Source organism: Chelonoidis abingdonii, chromosome 3 (assembly GCF_003597395.2).
Source record: "Chelonoidis abingdonii isolate Lonesome George chromosome 3, CheloAbing_2.0, whole genome shotgun sequence".
NCBI lineage: Eukaryota > Metazoa > Chordata > Testudines > Testudinidae > Chelonoidis > Chelonoidis abingdonii.
Window position 1 is genome coordinate 9,928,435 of NC_133771.1, and position 24,566 is coordinate 9,953,000.

Below are 24,566 nucleotides of genomic sequence, written 5' to 3' on the forward strand. Positions count from 1 at the left end.
AACCAATCAGAGCTGCTATAAGAAGAGATCTTTCTCCCCCTCTTCTCAGTTGTGTGACACCGATCTCACAGGATGAGAAAGGGGAGGAGGGAGCTATTGAGCAGGGGGACAAAACTGATGGGGGTTGGGGCCTTAGAGGGTGCTAAACTGAGGTGGAGGCTGCAGAGACAGGATTGATTTGGATGTCTGAGGGCAGAATTAATTGCTGGGCAGGGGACAGGTAGATGTGGGGTGAAAGCTTCTGCAGCAGGGGCCAGAATCGCCCAACCCAGTAAATTTGAGAGGATGGGCAGCTCTGTCACACACCCACACTCAAGATGGGCCCGGGGAGTTCAAAAATCAAAAGGCAGAGGCAGCCCAAAACACCTTTCTAAACACATCTGGTTATTTGGGGGGAGTCAAACTCTTGATTATCGAGGATCTTACTCAGGATTTTTGATCTCTTGATGTTAGCCATTCTGCATCCCCTCTCATGCAGGTATCGTTAAACCGACAAACTCTCAAGTGCAGACAAACCCGTCGTTATTTTACACCTTGTTCATTATACCTACACCTGACAGTGTTTTGTTGAACTGGGAACTAACTTGCTACTTGTCACATTCCCTCTGAGCCGGATCTGAAGGAGGGAGAATTTCACCCCATCTTGTCCAGCTGCTGGGGCGGAGCAGATTGTGCATATTTCATGGGAGAAACATAATGGCAATGTGAAAGGGCCAAAAAAAAAATAAAAAAGAGAGAGAGAGAGACATGAATGCTGAATAATCAGGGCGTGCATATTACTGAGAGTGGATCCAGTGGGTCAGAGTGACCTGAAAGCAGATTGAGAAGCCAGCAACCTGTATTTGAGGAGTGACTAATTCATGCTCCTCCTCTTGTGCTCTGCTCTCTGGTAGGGGACTTTCTATAAATACAGAGACTTCTCATATATGCCATTCAAACAATTACACACTCAATCTATCTCGGTGCTTCTGACGGGCCAGCCATACCTTTGGCCATGGAGATCCTTTACATTCTGTTTGTGGTTCTCTTCTTGGTTTCCCTGGCGACCGCAGGTAAGACTGAAACACGTAGGGGACTGTGTTATGCTTATTAGAAGCACACAGGATCTTTTTCAGGGGGAAGGGCAATACAGCACATTTACTGAAGATACAACCATTAGCATATGCATTCAAACACACACACACACACACGCACTGTCCCACCAGTCAATGTTATAGTTACCAGTCCAGAGTCCGGATCAATCTAGTGGCAGCTAGGTTGATTACAGGTAGGGAGGAGCCGGGTTCCGTTGGGCACGACAAGATGCTCCAGGAAAGTCTTGGCAGGTTGAACCCAAAGTTTCATGGCAAGACACCCTGTTTATATAGTCATTTTCCTTCATTAAGTTTTGCACTATCATGCTGTAAGTAACTGTTGTTTGATGAGTGCTTGTTTTTTTATTATTATTTTTTTTAATTTTGTTCTTTTATTAAGTCTCTCAGGGAGTTACCCCATGCTGGTTTTGATCACAACTATCTCATCCCCTTTGATAGGTCCCTGTCTCATTTTTAGTGTCGTCAATCTGCCACCTCTGACATTTCAAGAGGGGCACGTTGCAGCTTCCTGGCGCCCTTGCATTTGTTTCTGGTTTCTCCCTAGACCATCTGGTTCAGTGATGGCCCTTACACTTCTCTCTTAACACACATTCCTCATTCCCACACAAAACAGAATTGATTTACACAGAACATTTTGAACAGGAACATCAAATCGCAATGCAAAAGAAAAACAATCACGGCATTCTTCTACTTATTTTAAATGCTAAGCCTACAACACACTGGTGACCCACAAAGGTCTGTTACTGCCTTGAAATCAGTCCAGACACAAAGAAATTCTGGCTGATGCATCTCTACCAATGGCACGTTAGGCCATCCTTTCTGCTACTCCAAAAGGGTGGCTGGCAGGATATGGTCAAATCGTACACCAATACATTTAATACATGCTACATTATTAGTTTATTATTCTTTATTTTTTATTTTAAATTATACAAAATACAAACATAAAATCTACCAGTGCATGTCCCCCTTTTAACTCCTCAAGAACAATTCCTGAGTGGGTCATATTTTATATAATTGTTTTACAGCAATATACTGAGAGACAATTTGAGCTTGTGGTTGTAATTTAACAAACATTCTTTTCGTTCAGTAGCACATACAACACATTTCTAGCAAGCAAACATAGGACAATATTAGCACAACTAGTAATGGGGGAAACATAATAGACAATATGCCTTTTAGGGGTCAGGGAGCAGCTTGTAAAAACATCGTACCAATGATAGGCTGTCAGGTTTTTGTCAGATTTACCGATTTTTAGCATGTTTTTATTTGCATGTAATATTCGAATGACATGCTTCCCTGTGTGCCTTTGTGTTTGCTGTAAAAACTGAGTCACCTTTGTTTCTGACAACAAGTGATCAGTTAGATTGTGCCAATCCAGGCCCAGGGAAACAGAGAAATTAACCAGGGTGGCGGTTATAGTGCTTTGTGCTTTTTTAAATTTTTGGTAAATAGTACATGTGATTGCTAGCAGATGATACGTGGGCATTACGTCTCCATTCATTCACTGGGGGTTGACTGATACTTGCATTTTTTTAAAATACTGTTTCCCAGGATATAACACATACACATTGTTTGTTGTACAAAACACGTATCACATTTTTTAGTTCGTCCCATGCATGTTCCCAATGATGTGTCTTTGCTGCATGGTTCTGTGGTGACAGGTAGGGACAAGCACCCCCATTTCTGAGGGCTCCACTTCGTACATCCTCCGGTGTCCAATAATTTCTCCTTTTTCCCAGCCCACTGACCCATAACCTGGGGAAGCCAAAAGGATCCCATGCTCAATTTTGGGAGCAGGCTCACTCTTCAGATTTCTGTCTCCACAGACTGTTGCTGAGCAATTTTAACAATAATTTTACCTAATAACAAATCAGGCTTAACCATGCTGGAAACATGCTGCATTTATTTATATTTGTAGGTATAGAACAAGGACCTCTTCCGTTGTTTTAAAAGATGCGTTGATACCCAAACATTCCCAGATATTACGCCAAACATTTCATGTTCAAGTGCTGCTAAACTAAGAATTTGCATTTTAGTACATTCTATGGCTAAGGCAGTTTTATTCCCTAATTCTATTTGTTGTTATATAGCAGGCAGGAGGTGGTGTTTAGCCACCTCCACATACTTCATGTTGCTTTTAGGTTTCCCAGATCTATTTGTACCAAGTTCACAGTTGTATTTGCCTGGTTGTGAATGAGACTATCTTGCAGTTGAGACAAGGAACTTAACTTATTTTTAAATACCTTCAGGTCTATGATATTTATAATTCCTGCTTTCAAACCAATCCCTCCTAATACGGTGTTTGCTGCCTGAGGATGTTTCCCTGTTAACAGACTGGAGTTCCTTGACCTCTGCCCTTTTGCAATATTGGTTTTTGTAAATACAGTTTCAATGCTTATTATTTATTTTTTTTGCTTGATGCAGTATTTTTAACACAATACACAACAATACTAGCAACAAAACAAACAACACAAGACAAAACATAAAACACAAAACACAATTTTTGTAGATTCATGGCATTTTGGGTTGCTTTTCAGCTGGTACCAGCATTTCCTGATTTTCTGAAAGACAAAAAGAACATGTTTCTACCTGTTTTGGGGTGGCAGATTATTGCTTACAATAACCCTTTCTTTTACAAATACCCTTGCTGATTGCAGGCAAAACAGAGGAATTACCCCTACACTTTCCTGTGTTTTTGTTTTATAGGCAGGCCAGGTTTCAATGGCTTCTACTTTTTAAGGGTTTAGAGTGAATTATTCCGCTGTTCAGTTATTAAATTTATGAGATGATGTACCTCAGGTTTTTTTTTTTATACAGCAGACAAGTTTGTAATGGTTTTTTTTGCTGTGCTAAGCTTTAAGTTTATTCACAGGTAATAGCTGAGAAGCATTGTATGACCTTAAAGGTTCTTTTAAAAAATTATACACACTATACATTTTATTATGCCATGTTTTTTTATTTAGACAATTTGTTTTTGAGGCCAGTGTGTTCAATGTTCTTGAAATTTTTGCACAAGCTTTTTAATGTAATTATATTTTGAGTGTTTTGGTGAATTAAAAGGTAGGGGTATCATGCATATAAGGAGACCCCTTTTGCACCTGTCTTCAGATTTTAGCACTGCATATACGCACAAAAAAAGTACTGGTGTATATATATTTTTTCTACTTAGGGTTAATCTGTCCTTTTATTTTTAGGTTTGATTTCTTTGTGCTGCCATTTATGGCCAGTTTTCTCCTTCCTCTATCAGTTAGGTAATTTGCATTAATACAGATGCTTTCTGGCTTGTTTTTGGATCCGAAGCCATTAGCAGCTCAGAGACTCTGTCTTAAAAGGGACACAATTAACTTTCACCAGAGTTTTGATTTCTTTTTACTTTTAATTTTTGCTTTCAAAACACACAGCAATCTGAAAAAGAAAACACAACCTATTGTGGCTCCCTTTGGAGCCCAAATAGGATTTTAATCAAGGAGTATGGTATGTTTTTGCATTTCTTTTACCCCTCCTACAATATACACTACACATGTTCTGGGGAAAATGCACATTTTTTTCATCATTTAACTTCTATAACATTAGCCATATTAATTTTTATATAAGGTGGAACTGTTTTGGTTTTTTTTAATGCTTACAGAGTTTTTATGTACCCTGATTAAAGTGACAGTTTGATTACCTTAAGGTTCAGTGTTCCTAATGTTTCTTTTTGTTTTGTTTTGTGCACCTCACCCCTGCAGTTGCTCCAGAGGGACACTGGGTTTTTTTTTAATTAATTTGGTTTTTTTACTACAGCTTTTATTTGCTCTTTTGTTACCAAAAACCAAATCCAGAATCTCTTTCCTTTCTCCTGGGTTTGACTGCCCTGCTGCAGCCACGACTTTGGTTTTTAAAAAGATATTGATCTTCATAAAGCATTGAGGTACCTTATGGGTTAAGTGCTAAATTCCCAAAGCCAAACAACACTAGTTCCCTGTGTCTGGCAAAAAGTCTGTCAGTTTTGCAACTTTGAATGAAAGATTCAAGTGGATTTTAGTGGTATTATTTAAAAACCAAACCAAACCAATCTATTTTAAACCTACAAAACAAGAGTTTTACAAACCAGGAATATTGGTTTAGGTCCTAAACACTCCACATATTTACACAATATATTTATACACAGAGATACATACATACTTTTTTGCTTAACATCCCTTACACTGCTTTAATTTTTACACAGCTGTACATAGATACATTGACATACATTTGGGGGCAGTTAAATTCCAGTAGACACCTTTTATATTCTTTTAGCAAATTTGACTGAATTGTCCATAGTCAAATTATTTAAATTAGATTTTTTTTTGGCCTGGATTATTTACAGACATTCCTTTGGGAAAAGGGCTCATTTTCCCTCCAGAATGGCTGCAAAGAAACCAAGAACTCTCTTTTTATAACACTTTTCCTTTGGAACATTTTTACAGCATTCAACTGCTAAATTCCCTCCAGCCTCTGCAGAGTTAACGTCTCACTTTCTTTTCCTTAAATCACTTGCTTATTTTCCAAAAAGACACCTTCATTAGTTCAGATATCACCATTTGTTGCCTGACTGATTGTCTGGGCCTGATCTTGCTTTCCTCGCTGAACTGTCCCTAGGAGGGTGAGCTCCTTAACTAGCCCTCACCCAGTCCTGGTCCCTTTCCTTAAACTTTTTTTTTAATTGTGAAATCACCACAATATCACTCACAAAAAATACTACACTGCCCAAACTCCTATATCCTTCAGAGTTTGGCTTAACAGAGCAAGATTTGTTTAAAAGGAGTAATTTCCTGTATCAATGACATTTTTTTCTGCTCTTTTTGAGCTTTGTTCCTAGGGGACTCTTTTATTTTTATAACTGTTCTATGCCCATGCTCATGCTGGGACTTACACACCACAAAAAGTCTATACCCCCTAAAAACTGCCTGACTGAACAGGGGGGGACAACGCTAAGCCCCCTACCTTTTGGGCTCAATCCTGCTACGACCGAGGGTATATTCCCCTACGCAGTTTTTCCCCGTCAGACGGGTCGGAGCGAGGACTCTAATCCTCCCCCTATTGCCCCTCACTTCTACGACCAGGGGTGTGCACACCTGAATGATTGATCACTTTATATGGCTGGAATACCATTTAACAATGTTTAGCAGTATGTTTAACAATCACAAAGCATGTTTTCCCCCTTTCGCAATTCTTCACCAAAAAATAATATGCTTATAAGAGGCACACGGGATCTTTTTCAGGGGAAAAGGCAATACGCCGCATTGATTGAGGATACAACAAATGCACATGCATTCAATCTCTCTCTCTCTCTCTCTCTCACACACACACACACACATTGTCCCACCAGTCGATGTTACAGTTACCAGTCCAGAGTCTGGATCAGTCTAGTGGCCAGCTAGGTTGATCGTGGATAGGTAGGAGCCGGGTTCTGTCGGTTGCGACACGGTGCTCCAGGGAAGTCTTGGCCAGACGAACCCAGTGTTTCATGTACATTATTATTTTATTATTCTCTATTTTTTAATTTAAATTATACAAAATACAAACATAAAATCCTACTACTGCAACTTTAAACCAAAAACACTAGTGAGTATTAGGAAACTACACTGATGAGGGGTATAGTTCCGGTCCCCAGTATTGGAATGAGGTAGAAAATTTTGAGCATCAGGTTCCAGACATTGGGATTTGAAGGAGAATGTAAATTTGGGGCCATGGTTACTGTACTCAAGGTCTGTTATTGATGGCTTGGGAGTAGCGGCTCACACGGTGAGTCAGTCTGCCCTCCTGCTAAATGCCAGAAGAATGAGTAATTGGTAATGGGAGAGGGTGGGTGATTCCCTTCTGCAGCACCTGGCGCATGAGTAAGAATAGAAAACCCATCCTGCTGTTACGCTTCTGCAATACGTAGGTATCAAACACCTCTAAATCGAATCCCAGCATGCCCGGATTTTTGTGTTTAAATCTATCTTTGTTACTCATTTTATATGTGTTAGCTGGCTCCCACCATTACAGGACCTCACAAAGTTTAATTCATTGAGCCTTAGGTCCCCCCACCCCCACCCAGGAGATAGGGAAGTGCTGTTGCTCCCATTGTACAGCTAGGCTTCTAAAGCACAGAGAGGCTAAGTGACTTGTCCAAGACCACCCAGGAAACATGTGGCAGTGCAGGGACTTTGAACTTGGGTCTCATGAGGTCCACGTTAGCACCCTAAGTGCTGTACCATCCTTTGGCAATTAGATACTCTTCAACATAGAATATGAGGGTTGAAAGTCACCTCAGGCAGGAGGTCATCTAGTCCAACCTGCTGCTTAAAGCAGAACCAATCCCCAGACAAATTTTTGCCCCACATCTCTAAACTCTTTCCCTTTTGTAGGACATCGGTGGTTTCCAGACACCCAGTCTTGCATCAGACGTGATGGTTACTGTAAAGCAAAATGCACAAAGATTGATAGCCGGGATGAAGTGGAGCTGGGGACCTGCAAGAATGGAAGGCAGAAATGCTGCCGACCTAAGCGTCTGGTAAGGCAGTTGCACTTGTTTCTCTCAGTTATGGACCTCATCTGGTGTCCATCAAGCAGAATTGGAGGCTGTGGGACAGATCCTCAGCTGGTATAAATCGGCATAGCTCCACTGATTTCAGTGGATCCCTGCCAACATAGATCAGTCGAGGATCTGATTCTGTGTAACCTTTAGGAGGACAATAATGCTCACCAACCCAAAAGTAATTCCCAATGTACATGCAGGAATGTGAGCATCAGGGAATTCTACCTCCTGTAATTTCTTGCACGATCAGGGTCTGTTCAAATCCTCGCTGAGAAAAATCACTGTACCCACGGGGAGAGAAACGCATTGATACTATAGGATAATGGCTTCCACTCATTTCAGGTCCCCTCTTCCTTCCCATCCAGATCTCACTTCCTCAGCTGGTGTAAACTACACCCCTTGCTTGAAAAGCTGGGCCCCTTCAAACAAAATATATTCTAATACAGCCACATGCAAGGTCACATATCTAGCAACAAACACAGGCCACAGCTACAGAACAGGGGACTGTATCCCGGAAAGCAGTGACCCTAAAGGATTTAGGGCATGGCAGACAAACAGCTCAACATCAGCTCCCACTGCAACGCTGTGGCGAAAAGGGTAATGCTGTCCTTGGCTGTATACACGGGGAAGTAGCATGCAGGAGCAGGCAGGTGATGTCACCTCCACATTGATGAGACTGCTTGCAGTTCTGGTGTCCAGAATTAAATGTAAGCAGAGGCTGAATGAGCTCTCCCCTGACATCTAGTGATGAAGAGGGGGAAGGGCTTCAGGAGCAGACCGTATTCGAATTGACACACCTACTCTGCCGAGGTTTTCAGCTGTTTTGCCAAAGTGACCAGGCTTGACTGGTTTGGGTTTATAATTCACTTTGATATTGAATGCAGGGGGAATGAAATGTTGTTAGCCTTCTTCTATGAGTAAAGGGCAGCAGAACTGTACTTAGCCTGCCCTGACTAGGGTCGGGGGTCACCCTAAACTGAACCTCACTTGCTAACCAAGGGGTACAGATGCCAAATCCCTCTGTCTGTCACAAGGGATGGGGACAAGTGTTTCTATCGAGTCGAGTCCTAGGTGCTATTTAACTTTTTACCTTACTTTTTAAAGAGAGAATTGATTAGGCTCTATTGAGAGTCCTTGTTTCTGTTCAGTGGTTATTAAAGCTGAAATTGCTGTTGTAGAGGTCTAGAGGCTAAACCTTAGATCTGTGGTGGGGGTGGTATTGTAGTGAAAGCCATGCAGAGGCTGGGTTTGTAGTGAGGTCCCCATGACCCAGTGAAATCATTAAGAACTAGGCTAAGAGGAGGAACCTCAGAACCCAGCATTGCAGTGGTAGTGGGGACTAGCCAGCAGCAGCAGTGGGGTGTGGTGGAGGGAGAAGGGAGTGGTGTGTTACAGGGATATTTGTTCTGCGGACTTTCGTGCCACAAGGCGGGAAACTGAGGTGAAGGACACTGCCCAGTGTACTCTGGGGTGGGTGTTTACTTATGGTTTAAATGCTTTTGAATCGTTGTTGCAGTGTGTTTCCAAATTAATGCTGAGTTCCATCTCCCTTTTAATAACTGTTTCCTTTTGTTATACCCAGACTCAGTGCTTGTGAGAGGGGAAGTATTGCCTCTTAGAGGTGCCCTGGGGACATGTTTAGTTTTCCCGGATCACTAGGGGGGAGCCAACCTGGTTCTGTGTTGTATTGTTAAGAGGCACCCCTAGATATTCAACCCAGCCCTTGTTGCTGGCAACAGCACCTAGCAAAAGGGTTACAGAAAAACTGAAGAATGTGTAGAGAAGAGCCACAGAAACAATTCAACGGCTTTAGGAAATGCTTTTCTGTGAGAGATGTAAAGAGCTCAATCTGTTTAGCTTATCAGAAAGAGGCTGGATGACAGTGTATAACTACCTTCACAGGGAGAAGATACCAGATACTAAAGGGCTCTTCAATCTAGCAGAGAAAGGCAGAACAAGAACTAACAGTTGGCAGTTTACAGCCAAATTCAAACTGGAACTAAGATACAAGCGGGTGATTAACAACTGGAACAAACTAGCAAGGGAAGTGGTGGATTCTCCATGCCTGGGACTCTTCAGATCAGGACTGGAGGCCTTTCTGGATGTTATGCTTTAGCCCAACACAAGTTAGTGGGCTCAATACAGGGGTAACTGGGTTGAATGTAATGGCCTTAGTTATGCAAGAGATCAGACCAGATGAATTAATAGCCCCTGCTGGCCTTAAAATCTATGAATCTAGGATGCTGTGAGGCATTTTTACAAGCTGAGGAGCTTGGTCCCTGATATGAAAATGTCAGGTTCATGGGGCCTTAAATATCCAACTCATAGGCTGCTGCCTCTGCCAGCCCTGTGTAGGTGTCTTCCCCATAGCCATCTCCCTTATTAGGTTTAAACTTCACTATGGCCTCCTGGATTGTATGTCCTGCCACGCAGACTCAAATGACTCCACCTGCCCCGCACCAATGTACTGAGGCCACAGTCTGTTCTAAGCAGACATGGATTTGGGGTGCTTCAGTGATGAGTGCCCTTCAGGTGTGCCAGACTGGACACTCAAGATCTCAGCCCTCTTCCCCAATACCCTAGATCAATCACTTGGGAAAATTGTGGACACGCAGCCTGTATTTAGTACCCACCTTTCCTACTGACTACCACGGGAGTAGAGTTTCTCAGCAATTCTGAGGCCCATAATCCATAACTATTTCAGTGAACCCCATTTCTTCCAGCACATTGACAACCCTGGCCATGACTGACAATATAACACTTGACAATGAGCCCATCAGCTCTACTTTTCTGGCATTACACAACTAAAGGATAAGATAAAAAAAATGCACCTCTGCTTACCTTCTACGGTCAGAAGGGCCCCTTATGATCATCTAATCTAGCCTCCTGCATAACCTAGGCCAGAGAACATCACCCAGTAATTTGTGAATCAAACCTGTAACCTCTGATTGAGCTGTGACGTAAGCGTCTGAAAGGCATTCAGTCTTGACTTTAGGAACAGGGTATTTATTCGAATGTCTCCCTCTCCCCCAACCCTTCACACGCTGTTTGCCTTCTTGTAGTGTGTGGTCTTCTAGGCAGAGATGTAGTTCTTGTTGGTACAGCACCTAGGACAAAAGGTGCCCAATCTTGACTGAGCACTCCAGGCACCAATATAACATAAATATTAAATAGGAACATCCATCTATTTTTGAGCGATCCAACCACAGCAAAGTATCGATGCTAATAAAAAGAACTGAAGACGATGGGCATATTTAATTTTGGATACGCTTTGCCCTGTTGAGCCTCACTGGGGAGAAGCCCAGAGGATGACCCAAGTTTTGCATTAATGTTTAGATCTTCCCTTTGTCTCTTGGACATAATTCATTGGGAGTCTCTCGGATTGATAGTGACCAAAGCAGTAGCCCATACTTATAACATCTCCCTTACAGAGGAGGACAGAAGAAGAAGAGATGATTCTACTTAGGCTGTCAATCATCACTCACTGATACTTAGACCCTGAAAAACTACCTCAAGTCTTGCTAACCCAGGACCTGCTCCAATATGTACTTTGCACTCTTGTTAATTCATTAGACCCACAGCTGACATCTTCATGTTTGCAACTAATTTGCAAGTTGTCAAATTCTTTCTGAGCTGGATAGGAAGAAGGGAGAATTCCCTGTATACGCCTGCATGCTGAAGCTGGGTGAACTGTGCAAATGGCACACAAAAGGGCTAATAATACAGTGGGAGGGCCAGTGACACAAAGAGATGAAGTACACGGGAGCTAAGTATTGTCGTGAGCAGATGCACTGGGGCCGAGTGACAATAAAGGCTGTGTGAACAGCAAGCAGTGTGCACAGCTCAGTTAATGTATGTTCCTCCCCATATCCTGCACGCTCTCAGGAAATGCTGTATAAATGCAAAAACAACGAGGAGTCCTCAAGAGAGTGCTAACGAGGCCAATGTAGTTAGCACTACAAAAGTAATTTTCCCTCTCTTGATATTCACCCCTTCTTGTCAGCTGTTGAGAATAGGCCACTTCCATCTTAACTGAATTGGCCTCATTAGCACTGACGCCCCACTTGATAAGGCAACTCCCATCTTTTCATGTGCTGTAATATATATACTACTTACTGTATTTTTCACTCCATCCATCTGATGAAGTGGGTTCTAGCCCACGAAAGCTTATGCCCAAATAAATTTGTTAGTCTCTAAGGTGCCACAAGGACTCCCCGTTGTTTTTGCTGATACAGGCCAACACGGCTACCCCTCTGAAACCTGTATAAATGCAGAATCTTGTTATCTTTATCACATAATGATCTCACTCTGACTCTGTTTCTTAGCTCTCCAGCTACACTGGGATCCTAGCCAACCTTCAGCCATGAGGCTCCTCTACACTTTTCTGTTGTCTTTCTAGACTCCGTGGCTATTCCAGGTAAGAGGTGGGACTGTAAATAGGGATACTGGCGGTGTCAGGAACAGAATTATCAGTCTCATTAGGGGCTGAATTGGTATCCCCAGACTGGATTTAGGGGGCTTTTCAGCACTGTTCATTAAATGTCACTCAGGTTATGGGATTCCGGCATAAGGAAGATTCCCACTTTTACATTCTGAGACCTGTGAATTGAGTTGCGAACATCAGAGCGATCACTAAGGGATGTAGAGCAAGGAGGTATGAGTCTGTGTAAACAGGAAATCAAGACAGTCTTGCATTCAGTTCCAAGAATGGTGCAGAGAAAACAAAGACCCAATACAAGACCCACCAAGTCCCCAACACCATCACTCAGATAGCTAACTACTAAAGCAGCAAGCAGGACACTCTGCACTGCATAGGTTGGCTCTGCGTGGGCTCTGATTTTGAGACAAAAGTCTGTTGTCTCCTAGTCAATCTTTTTCTCATTATACAACTGCCTGAATTCAACACCAAAATAAGAACTATGTCATGGGTGGTAGAGTTTAGGATGTCTTACTGTGTTCCCAAACAATGCTAGAGATGAGTGCGCTCCACACATAACTGGGGTAGCGGGGAGGCATAGTTACTCATTTTAGATAATTGCTTCACACTTATAGGTTACACAAGTGGTTATTATATTTCAAAAGCAGCAGGCACCTATGGCAAATTATTCTTGCTGCTAAGGCTTTTTACTGCTTCCCCTGGCCCACCCCCCCAATTACAGTGGTTATAGAGCACAGCTTCTAGCTTGGTTCAGGCTTTGGGCCTAGACTCGGGCCTGCTAGCCGCAAGGTGAGCCCCGGCCAAGTAAGCAGAGGCCTGGACTATTGGGGCTAGTCCAATTTTCCCCCACATTTACAAACATCTACAAAATAGTGGACAAAAAAGAATGGGATAACATAGGTTATTTCGTATCAGAGGGGTAGCTGTGTTAGTCTGAATGTGTAAAAAGCGACAAAGAGTCCTGTGGCACCTTATAGACTAACAGACGTATTGGAGCATGAGCTTTCGTGGGTGAATACCCACTTCATCTCACATAGTGTGTGAAGAAATGTATCAGTAACTGGCTAAGAGACAGGAAACAAAGAGCATAGGAATAAATGGTCCACTTTCAATAAAGAAAAAGACTAACAGTGCAGGGCCTAGAGGTTCTGTTAGAGGAGTGCTGTTTTAATGGTCCATGAATAAATTTAGAAGGTTAGACCCATCGGAGTCTTGCTCTTTCACTTGAAACCTTCAGTAAAGTTTTGACATTCCAGCTAACTACTGTGCACCCCTTGAATACTCAGTGGGAGGGATCCGGGTGGATGGAGCCTGCCAAGACCTCTTGGGATAGATCCTCACCTGTAAATTGTCACAGCTCTATCGACCTTAATGGAGCTATGATAACTTACACCAGCTGAGGATCTGCTTATGTAACCCTGGAAAGCTATAAAAGACCTCCCCTCTTCTAGAGCTACCAGCCTTCACAAAGGAAAGCAGATCAGTGTTATAGTGGGCAAGGTTCTTTGTCAGGCAGGCATTTTCTCCCCTATTGAGATGGGATTCATGTTTGGGTTGGAAAATGAGCTGACTTCAATGTCCTTATTTTCTAGTGATACTTACGGCTGTCAAAAGCAAATCTGGGCTATTGTAGATGTCCTGGGGCAAATTTGCACCCAGCTTTAACCAAGCCTCCGTTTGTGCACCTGTAGTTTTGTTGCTGCTCTCAGGCCACGTCTATACGACGCGCCGTATCGGCGCGTTACAATCGATTGCTCGGGGATCGATATATCGCGTCTCATCTAGACGCAATATATCGATCCCTGAGCGCGCTTACATCGATTCTGGAACTCCACCAAAACCAACGGAGTTCCGGAATCGACATGGCGAGCCGCGCACATCGATCCCGCGCGGTGAAGACGGGTGAGTAGATCGATTTTAGATAATCGATTTCAGCTACGCTATTCTCGTAGCTGAAATTGCGTACCTAAAATAGATTTTCGCGCGTCGTGTAGACACGGCCTCAGACAGCTAGGCCAGTGCACCTGCAAATCTGATACTCAGTTGTCCAAATGACCTCCCCTGTCAGTACTCACAAGTGTGAATGTGCAGCTACACCCACGGTAACTTGCCCTTACGATAAGCATGTAACCAGAGACTAAGATCTGAAAACCTTGTTCCCTGCGTACCAACGATGAATGAGCAACTTCTCTTGTGTGCATGTTTCTGGGTTGATCTGTTACGAAAATTCCTGTTTTCCTGTGGTTTTGTGCCTACACCAGTAACCTCAAACTGTTTCTCTTGTGCAGGAGATGAGCACCCTTGAATACACACGTCACTGCAGCCATCCTGGTAGTGACTGTAAATGGGCCCATACTCGGTGTGAATTCATTGTTGAAACTTCTGCGAGGAAGAGATGTTGTTTGGATAAGCTGTCTGGCCCTAATCAGAGCTGAAGAAAGGCAAAGAAGATGGCTGTGATCATCAAAATAGCCGTTTCTCTCTTTTTTTCAATCTAGTGGCCAGTCCTCTTTTTAAAGACTCTCTTTGGTCCCTGCATGTTCTAGGTGTTTTGATCTTTTCCAAAGAAAAGCATAAGATTGGGAGTAAGGATTTCTGGGTTTCTGATAGGTTAATAAAACCTGCTATCCTGGATCAGACTACTGCTCCATCTCCTCAGTATCATGTTACTGACACCGGCTTCATTGTGAGCTACACCCTAGTGGGTGCCAATGGTATAACTTTTTCTTAGGGGGAAGGTTCCTCTTTACCTCTCAGTTCGAAGTTGGCTTCTGTGCTGGAGCATGATGGTTTATATCTCCTTTAATTTTTTTAAAAAATCTTACCTATTGTAAATGTTGGATAGCTTAATTATCCATATCAATATGAAGATCCACCGAGGATATAAATTGTTACAGTCTCCAGCTACAGAGCATTAGCAGCTTATGCTTTTTGCTCTGAAGCTCCTTGTTCAATCCCCAGTGTGTCGACCAACATTGTGGACGTCACATAAATGAGGACTTGTCTGGGATTTGAATCACTGTGGGCCTCAGACACGCAGGACAAGCTTCCTTTGAGCAGAGAAAGCATGTAACCCACTGGGAAGTGTGTGTTACAGGTCATTACCTTGCATTGTAGGCATCAAACTTCATCTGCTCTTGCGTTGCCCATTCATCCAGCTTGGTTAGGTCTCTCCGAAGTTCTTCACTACCTCTCTGATCTTGACTAACCTAAATCTGTAATTTCAAAATGTTGCCACCAACCCCCCACCTATATATCAGTAATAAACATGTTAAACACCTACCCTGGTACAGAACCTTGAAGCACGCGGCTGTTAATCTTTTGCCAAGATGAAATTCATCCGACTCTTTCATTTATGTGCATTAGCCAATTTATCAGCCATGACAATAATTTGCCTCTCGGACCCTTACTCCTTAGTTCCTTTAGTAGCTTCTTGTGAAGGACATTCTCAAAGGCCTTTTGAAAGGCTAAAATAGCCAGCTCATTCACCTTTATACCCTATTTTATTAACACTGTACAAAGAATTCTAAAATTACTGAGCATGATTTTCCTTTGCCGAAGCAGTCCTGGTTAGACCCTTGTATATCACGGTCTTCTAGGTCAGCGGTTCTCAGACGGTGGGTTAGGACCCCAAAGTGAGTCAGAAGCAGGGCCAGCTCCAGGCACCAGCGCAAGAAGCAGGTGCTTGGGGTGGCCAATGGAAAGGGGCGGCACATCCAGGTCTTCGGCAGCAATTTGACAGTCCCTCTCGGAGGGAAGGACCAGCTGCCGAATTGCTGCCGAAGAATGAAGAATGGCGCAGTAGAGTCCCCGCCGAAGTGCTGCCGATCGTGGCTTTATCTATTTTTTCTTTTTCTTTTCTTCGTCTCTTGGGACGGCAAAAAAGCTGAAGCCGGCTCTGCTCACAACCATGTTTTAATGGGGTCACCAGGGCTGGTATTACACTTGCTGGGGTCTGGGACTGAGACCCGAGCTTCACTGTCTGGGGCTGAAGCCCAGGGCTTTGGCCCGAAGCCCCGGGGCTTTGGCCCCCCTGCCTGGGGCAGAGGGACTCAGGCAAGCTCAGGCTTCAACCCCCTCCTTTCTGGGGTCATGTAGTGATTTTTGTTGTCAGAAGGAGGTCACTGTGCAATGAAGTTTGAGAATCCTTGAACTAAATGTTTCATAATCGTATTTTTAATTATCATTGCAAGCAATTTAGGAGGTACAGAAGTAAAGTTTTCTAGTCTCCAATTTCCCTACTATATACCCCCTAGTTCTCCAGAAAGGAAGGTAAATCGAATGAGATTGCACATTTGTGGTGGCAGCTCAGCCACTTCATTCTTAACCTCCTTCAGGAATCCTGGACATATCCACCTGGGCCTGGAAATCTGTTGCTGCTTATTGGATTTGTTTCAAAACCTCCCTTTTATCCAACTCAACCTCTGACAGTATCTTATTACGAGAAGACAGTAGGGTTAGGTAGTTACCTCCCCAACATCTTCTGCGGTGAACAAAACTGAGCCAAAGTAATAATGTAATGGCACTTTAATGTCTTTATCCTCCCTGAAATGTCCCTTTCCACCCCGGCAGCCCAGTGGTGCTACCCATTCTCATGCAGGCATCAGCTTCTGATCTGCATAGGTGGCTATTTGCTCTTTAGATTTCCTCCTAGTGGTTTGAATTTCTATCTTCCCTTTTACTGGTTAAAATTCATGCTCCTGTCTGTATAGCTTCCCCTGGGCTGGGTTTCCGTTTTTCTAAAGACACCCTTTGGCGCCAACAGTCTTTGGAACCACACTATTCAACCCCCTTGCCTCCCTACCTGCCTCTCCTGTGCATGCCTTCTGGGATGCCATTTAGGTATGGTTGCTCCATGAGGAGTCTAAAAAGGGGTGAAAGTTAAGAAAATGTTGCTAAGTAATTATGTGTATCTTACCTGTTGGGAAAGGAAAATAGAGATGTATGCTAGTGTAACTAAGCAGAATTTTGTCCACTGAAGACAGGGCTGGCTTTAGGGGCAGAGGACCACCTGGGGTGCCAGGATTGCCGGGGGGAACGTCAGGCTCAAGGTGCTGTTTTTCTTGTTAGCAACAAAAGGGGAAACAGAATGTTTGAAGTAAAATGTTTTAGGTATTCCATATGTGGATTCATTTTTCACTAACCTCCTAGAATGTTCTGGACCTTTGTAGAATCTCATGGAACCTTCCAGACTTTCTGGGAATTACATTTTCCTCGAACCTCCTAGAATCTTGTCAGCCATGCCGTCACAGGTATATGTGCAGTCATCTATTGTAACACTATTTTAATACTGGTGGTGCACAGTACAATTTCTTCATGTTATTACATTTCAGTTATTCTTAAAATTCACCAGTTTCTATAAGCTAATAGGAAATACTTTTTTTATTTGCTTATACATGGCACAAATAAATACAGATTTACAGATCCTAATGTAACCCACACACCTTCTGGGTGTGGTGTTTGTGTCCCATCTAGTGGCACCGCAACCACATAGAGAAAGAGATAAAATGAGTCTGCTCTACAGCCTTAACGAACAGCCAGTTGGCTTTTAGCTCATACAGTAAAGGCTCATGCACTAAGCTCCAGCGGTTGCCCTCTGCCGACCAGGCTCTGTCAGCATTACACTAGCATTCAAATGTATGATTTTATACAATAGGAATAAATCATGCATGCAAACTGTGAATCAGTTGTGAAATGGGCTACAAATGCTTCTTGCATGGGGCGCCATTTGGTCTAGGGCCAGCCCTGACTGTAGATGAGCTGATGGGTGAGAAATATCACATGTATGCTTCTATGCACTGACTATTATCAACATTTCTATCTTCCTTCATTTTGCTCACACATAAACAACGGTGGGAACTCCCAGGACGTGATGACAGTGCTGAAAGGGAAGCTGGCTCTTGCAATTAGCTGGTGCGATGCTGTCAGACTCCCTCACTCAAGTGAGGGTGGAAGGAAGGACATGAGAAGGCTGGGGATCAACAGGAACCAGTGCTGTTGTGTTTGTTTGCTTAATGGGAAGTTCTGCCTCTGTGCTCCATAAGACGTGAGGCCTTTATCCATTCTGTTTTTTCCAGTCTTCTTTAGGAGACTGGTGTCCTATAGTAGAGATTTAAGTCTGCATCAGGACATCTTTTAATCCTCTACAGAGATAATAACCCCTATTTCTCCATTAACCAACGGGGAAACCGGAGCACAAGGAAGTGAAGGGTCTTGCCCCCACCTCAGACAGAATTAGTGCCACACTCCCCCCCAGCTCATCCTCTTCAGCCCCTCCCACTTCCCTTCAGCTCCCCCTTGCCCCCTCCCCCTGAGCTCCTTCCCATTCAGTCAATCTGACCCCTGAGCTCCTCCCTTCAGCCCCTCCCCCATTAGCCCCTCCCCCTTAGTTCCAACCCCATGAGCCCCTCCCCCTTGGCCCCTCCCATGAGTTCCTCCGCCTTAGGCCCCGCTCCCTCCCCTTCAGCCAATCTCACTGCTGAGCTCCACCCCTTCAGCCCCTTCCCCTTGGCCTCGCCAATGAGTTTCTCTCTCTTCAGCCCCGCCCTCTCCCTTGCAGCCAATCCCAACCCTGAGCTCCACCCATTCAGCTCCTGTCTCGTTTCGCGTCACGCCCTCGTTCCCCCAGCCCCTCTCTCCTGCCATTGCCCGGCACCCCCGCCCCCCCACCAGCACGGACTCTCGGTCCCGCCGCTTCCCCGGCCTCCGCCCTCCTCCCGTGGGTTTACAGCAACCCCCCCCCGCACTGAAATACGGCAGGGCCGGTTCGAATGCGGAACGGATGTGCTGGGGTGGATGGGGCGCGCCGCAGCCTTTCCGGTAGCGAACTACTTCCGGTAGGGGCAGAGGCTCGGCCAAGCGGGTGTCTGAATCTCTTCCGCCCTCACGAGTGGGAGGTGGCCGGGGATTGGTCCTGCGAGGGCACGTGCCCCTCCCTGTCTGTGTCCCAGCATCCGGGGAATGGGCCGAGCGGACTGGGCTTCCTGCCTGCTGTTGTTAGTGCTGCGGAGCCGGCCGGTCGGGAAGGGGCTGAGGGGCCACGGCCAGGCCAGGCTCCCCGTTCCCAGGGCGGGGCTGGAGCGTCCCGCAGGGGCCTCGCCTACTGGGAGCTGTGAGAGCAGCTTCCCCCCCTGCGGCAGCCTCCTCCCACCCCTGAGGAGCTGGGATTGTGACTCCCCTCCCCCGAGCGTGTTAGGAACTGGGGTCACCTCCCCCGGGAGCAGGGGTCGTGCTTGCCCCTCCCCCCACCCCCGAGCTGCCCTGGGAGCTGGGACCGTAGCACATTGTGACACCCTCACCCCCCACACCCCCCGGGCTCCTGTTCTTCCTCCCTCCACAGAGAGGTGGGATTGTGACACCCCCAACCCCTCCCCCCATCTCCTCCCTGGAGGCCCCCTCAGGAGTGAGGCACGTGACTCCCTCGCTCCTAAGGTGGGAGCTGGGAATCACCCTTACAGTTATGACCCTCCCCAACTCTTTGACTCCCTGGTAGCTACTAGCACCAGCCATTGTGGAAGATCCCTGGGATTGTGTGGATCCCCCTTTTTGGCCCCAACAGGAGGTACTGGTGCTGCTGAGTTGGGCTTGCTTCCCCCCCAGCTGGTTAGTTGACAGGATCATTCGCAGGCCAGTACCAACCCCAGAGAAACATGGAGTTTGCAGAGCTAATCAAGACACCGCGAGCAGATAATGTCGTCCTGCACCGTCCCTTCTACCCAGCAGTGGAAGGGACACTATGCTTGACTGGCCACCACCTCATCCTCTCATCTCGGCGCCAGGACAATGCTGAGGAGCTGTGGCTGCTGCACTCAAACATTGACTCCATTGAAAAAAGGTATTTTTTCCCCTTCTTTACCCCATTCAATTTTTCCTCTTTGTAAGGGATGGGAAGGAGCACTGTGAAGAATTAGGTGGTGGGAATCTCAGGGTTTAGCTCTAGGTCTGAAGGAGGGTGCAGTCCAATGATTAAAATAGAGGACTGAACATCAGGATAGCTGGTTTCTAGTCCTATTTGGGACACTGGTTGAATTACTTCACTTTCGTCTTGGTTTCCCTCTTCTGTAGAATGAGGGTGATAATTGCCTACCTTCCTGGGGTGACTGACATTTGCAAACTGCATGAATGGAAGGGGGTACAGTTTAATAATATTTAGCTTTTGTACAGTGCTTTCCATCTGTGGATCTCAAAGCACTTTAAAAAGGCTGGAAGTATTAGGCGAAATGATTTGCCCCAGATGCACAGCAAGGCCAATGGCAGAGCCAGGAATAGAACCCATATCTTTGGAGACCCTGTGCAGTACTCTCTGCATGAGGCCATGCTGCCATATATGGACCAGTGCAATGGTACTATACCTACAGCTCCCTGATCATGTGGCTTGATAAAGTTGAGGAATGTTGGCTACTGTATTTCAGTATAGATTCTATCACTGAGCCATTCCATCCCATTCCACCTGATCCATTTAGAGATTACCTCTCAAATATCCTTGTTCTCTGCTGGAGAGGGAAGAAGAAAAGGGATTACAACATACGCCGTTCTGTAGGGCTTGGTAAATAGTCCCAGCCATGCATTGCTTTAGTTCACGTGTAGTGATGACTCTAAGACAAACCAATGTGGCATTGAGCAGGCTTACAGAATTCCATCCTCCCACCTTGCTGATGTGAATCTGTCTTTGATGAGGAAGTAAAATATAGTATTTTGTATCATGATAAGGATGGGTGAGTGGATGTTTGTACTTGGGCTGGTAGTTTTTCATAATCATTTTGCGGTATGAGCTCCAAAGCTGCTGCTTTTGTGTGTGTGTGTGTGTTGGCTTTGTGCAATTCTTGAGCAACTCTCTTTAAATATACAGCCTATTGGTCTCATTGTGGAGAAGAGATGTAGTTAATGACACTGGTGATGTCAGTATGCTTCAGGAAATTCAGAGAAAGGAAAAACAGCCCCACTAGTGTATTAACTATTACTACAGGAAGTTATGAAATAGCAGTGCAGGAGGGCATATAGATAGATACATGTATTGGATCATCACTGAAACTGGACAGCTGTTCCGTTCATTTATCCCAATGCTTGCAGTTCTTCAGTGCTGGAGAAAGTCATGACTACTCAGTGAAGAAATTTTTTTTTTTTAAGCCAAAATAGTGGTTTAGCAGAAATAATTCTGAAACTAAATTACAGGCCCACTGAATTTTGTCTTGTTTGGTTACAATTCAGGTTTTATATGGTGATGTGATGTTGGCCAAAAAACGATTACTCATCCCAGACAGACAGCTGCGCTGTATCCAGGCAATTACAGCTATACTGCCTGTGCTGCTTACCATGGCCTGCATTTCATCAAGGACCGCTTTGTGCTGTCAACAAATTGCACCCACTGTGAACTGTGAGGATAAAACATAATGGAATGCCAAAACAGAACTGACCTGGTTTGAATATCAGTCTGACTGTATTATAGTTCATATTTCTGTACCACATTTCTTCTAAAAATCAATCATCCTTGTAAACATAGCTTGGGAAGCATTCCATAAGCAATCTCTGAGGAAGATACCCACTATATGCCCATTTTACAGATGAAACTGAGGAATAGAAGTTTAGTGAGGTGGTCAAAGCCACACCCAGCTGGGTAGAACTAGTAGTAGAGGCCCCAGAGTTGAGATTCCCAGTCTCTCACTAAGCCATACTACCAAATCTACTCAGACCACTTATGTTGAGTCCCACATATATAACTCTCTCTACTCTGATATGGTACAACCCCAGTTCAGTCTAAACATGGCCACAACTGAACTCCTTGTCTGTCTAGCTAAACCCTTTCAGCTTCTGCTAACACCCTCGTGCTCTGAGATATTTAAATATTTATCTCCTTGCCCTTATTTTCCTACTCACTTCCTTCCATCCTTTGTATTTTTACAGCAACAGGTGGTTTTGGGGTTTTTTTGTTTTTGTTTTTTTGTGTTTTTGGCTAGTTAACATGAAGGAAACAAACCCTTTATTTATTCAAAACATACGCTTCTTTCTGCTGCATAAGGAACACCTGAGGCATTTTTAATAGGTACCTTTATCTGCATGTTTTTACATTAAATATTAAGGGCTTGTGTACATCTTGTTTCTGGAAGACTTTGAGGACTGGAGAACCTAGTACAGTTGTAACTTTGTAGATGTCAAGAAATTGAAACCTGTTTGACTAAAAACCTACTCCCTCCGCCCCTCAATTAGACTGAAAGATTTTTGTCTTTTTAGTTAACTTTTATTAACACAAATATATTAAAAAAATCTGTTTGATTCAACACTTTTGTGCATTCAGTTAGTGGATTGTAGAGCAGAGAGCTCCCAGTCTGCACCCTGTAGCAACATCTGCAAATATCATACTTGAAATACCTGAGGTGTGGGGGTTGTTTGTTTTCTAAACATTAGAAAACAGGAAGAAAGCCTTTAACTCTCTGTCCCTCTCAAGACATAGATACCCCCACACCACCAGAAACAAACAAAAAAAAAAGGGCACACCCATTTTTTTTTTTTTTCCAGGCCATCTTTAAATGTTTACTTTCTCTTTTATAGAGGTGAACTGGGAGGAGAGTCCTACCCTAAAGCATTAGCAAGTAACAGTTACGTAAGAACATATCTTGCTGAAAGATTTGAATAGCGTGTATTTTCTAAAAGAATGCATAGCAGATAAAGCTCCAAGTAGTAATTTATTTTGCACGTATGCGTTGCTGGAAAACACATGTATATTTATCTAGGAATTTGGACTTCCATAGAGGCTATTTCTCTTCATAGTTCAACATACTGTATCTTTCACTGCAGGTTTGTTGGCTCGTTAGGCACCATCATTATAAAATGCAAAGATCTGCGGATTATTCAACTGGATATACCTGGAATGGAGGAGTGTTTGAACATTGCTAGCTCTATTGAGGTAAGAGCTTTTAATATTTACTCATAGTAATAAATGACACTTCCATAGCACTTATACTTTCAAAGCATTGTTCAGACCTTAACTATCAACAGCTATTCAAAGTAATTGAAGAAGGGGCTAGCAGAATGTAGGTTTATAGTAGGGCAAAAACTAAGCTTTAATTTTAAGTTACTGAGAGAGATACTGATAGTCATGTTTGTCAGATGATTGAAGCAGCGCAGGGGAGGGAGTTCTTATTAGGGAACTTGTATGGGCCCCAAATCAATCACATAACTGAACCTAGTGGACATTACAGTAATACAGTAAATCCTTATTGCCAGTAAGGGTACATCTACACTACCCGCCGGATCGGCGGGTAGCGATCGATCTATCGGGGATCAATTTATCGTGTGTAGTGTAGATGCGATAAATCGATCCCTGATTGCTCTCCTGTCGACTGCTGAACTCCAGCTCCATGAGAGGCAGAAGCAAAGTCGACGGGGGAGCAGCGTCCATCAATCCTGCGCCGCAAGTATGCAAAGTAAGTGATTCTAAGTCAATCTAAGATACGTTGACTTCAGCTACACTATTGTCGTAGCTGAAGTTGCATATCTTAGATCGATTTCCCCCCTCCCCCCATGTAGACCAGGCTTCAGACTGTTTTAGGAGGTGAACAAAGAGTCTAAAACCATTCATTTTGGGTTGGAAGTGTAATGGGTTATTGTATGAAGTATGTTTGGGTTTTTGCACACTACTAGCAGAAATATAGTTCCCCCTTTTTAATTAATCATCTGACCCCAGTGTTTGGTTTTTCCCAAACATAACAGAACTGTGCTCGTACATGAAAATAAGAAAGTGAAGCAGACTATTCTAGGTTTTGTTTTTGTTGTTTTTTTTGTGTCTAAGCTAAATAACAGGCAAAGAATAGGTAGCATAACTAAATGCTTTTACTAACACGGGTGAATGTTATTTAAAATGAGTTCCCTTGACTGTGTTCCTGTTTAATGAGTCTCTTGTTTCCACACTTCTGTTGTGCCATTTTGCAAATGTAACCCTTAGGAGTAACATTGCATGGGAAATACCCACAGAAAGCAAATAAGCATCACAAGTGTTCTAGATGCATCTGTCTTGGAGTGCTTTTGTGTGTCCCACTAACTTTGTGTTAGGTAAATTATACTGCCGTTAAATTACACTGTGCTTAAATTATAGCAATTAACTTGACATACAGTGTATTTTCAGGGCTAATTATATACATTTAGTTTATATTATCAAGCTATGCCTTGTCTTCTAGTTCCAGTAACTGGATCTGCAGAACAGTATCAAATGAACCAGAGAATTATAGAAATGTAGGACTGGAAGGGACACCTGTAGGTCATCTAGTCCAGTCCCTTGCATTGAGGCAAGACTAAGTATTATCTAGACCAGGGATCGGCAACCTTCAACACATGGCCCATCAGGGTAATCCGCTGGTGGGACATGAGACATTTTGTTTACTTTGACCGTCCTCAGGGAGCCTCCTCCCCCCCAGATCCCAGTGGCCATGGTTTGCCGTTCCCGGCCAATGGGAGCTGAGGAAAGACGTCCCTCTAACCTGTTTTTGAAAACATCCAG

At 44.0% G+C, this 24,566-nt stretch overlaps 2 protein-coding genes across 2 annotated transcripts in view; both read left to right on the forward strand.

Moving 5' to 3' along the window:
• The first annotated feature begins 994 nt into the window (after window positions 1-994).
• Window positions 995-12,005, forward strand: LOC116815296 (gallinacin-13-like). Its single transcript, XM_032763523.1, has 3 exons — window positions 995-1,052; window positions 7,469-7,614; window positions 11,964-12,005. The coding sequence occupies exons 1-3, from the start codon at window positions 995-997 to the stop codon at window positions 12,003-12,005; spliced, it is 246 nt and encodes an 81-aa protein (XP_032619414.1).
• Window positions 12,006-18,936: 6,931 nt separating this feature from the next.
• Window positions 18,937-24,566, forward strand: part of MTMR9 (myotubularin related protein 9) — a 32,569-nt gene continuing 26,939 nt past the window's right edge. Inside the window, 2 exon segments of the mRNA XM_032763505.2 lie at window positions 18,937-19,910; window positions 22,868-22,976. Coding sequence (XP_032619396.1) covers window positions 19,726-19,910; window positions 22,868-22,976 — 294 coding nt within the window. The 5' untranslated portion in view covers window positions 18,937-19,725.

What these genes read in the sequence shown, in the direction of transcription:
- LOC116815296 (XM_032763523.1), top strand. Translation starts at nt 995, where the DNA reads ATGGAGATCCTTTACATTCTGTTTGTGGTTCTCTTCTTGGTTTCCCTG. An exon ending in GGTTTCCCTGGCGACCGCAG is followed by an intron (nt 1,053 to 7,468) that starts GTAAGACTGAAA and finishes TCCCTTTTGTAG; the next exon opens with GACATCGGTGGTTTCCAGAC. An exon ending in GCTGCCGACCTAAGCGTCTG is followed by an intron (nt 7,615 to 11,963) that starts GTAAGGCAGTTG and finishes TCTGTTTCTTAG; the next exon opens with CTCTCCAGCTACACTGGGAT.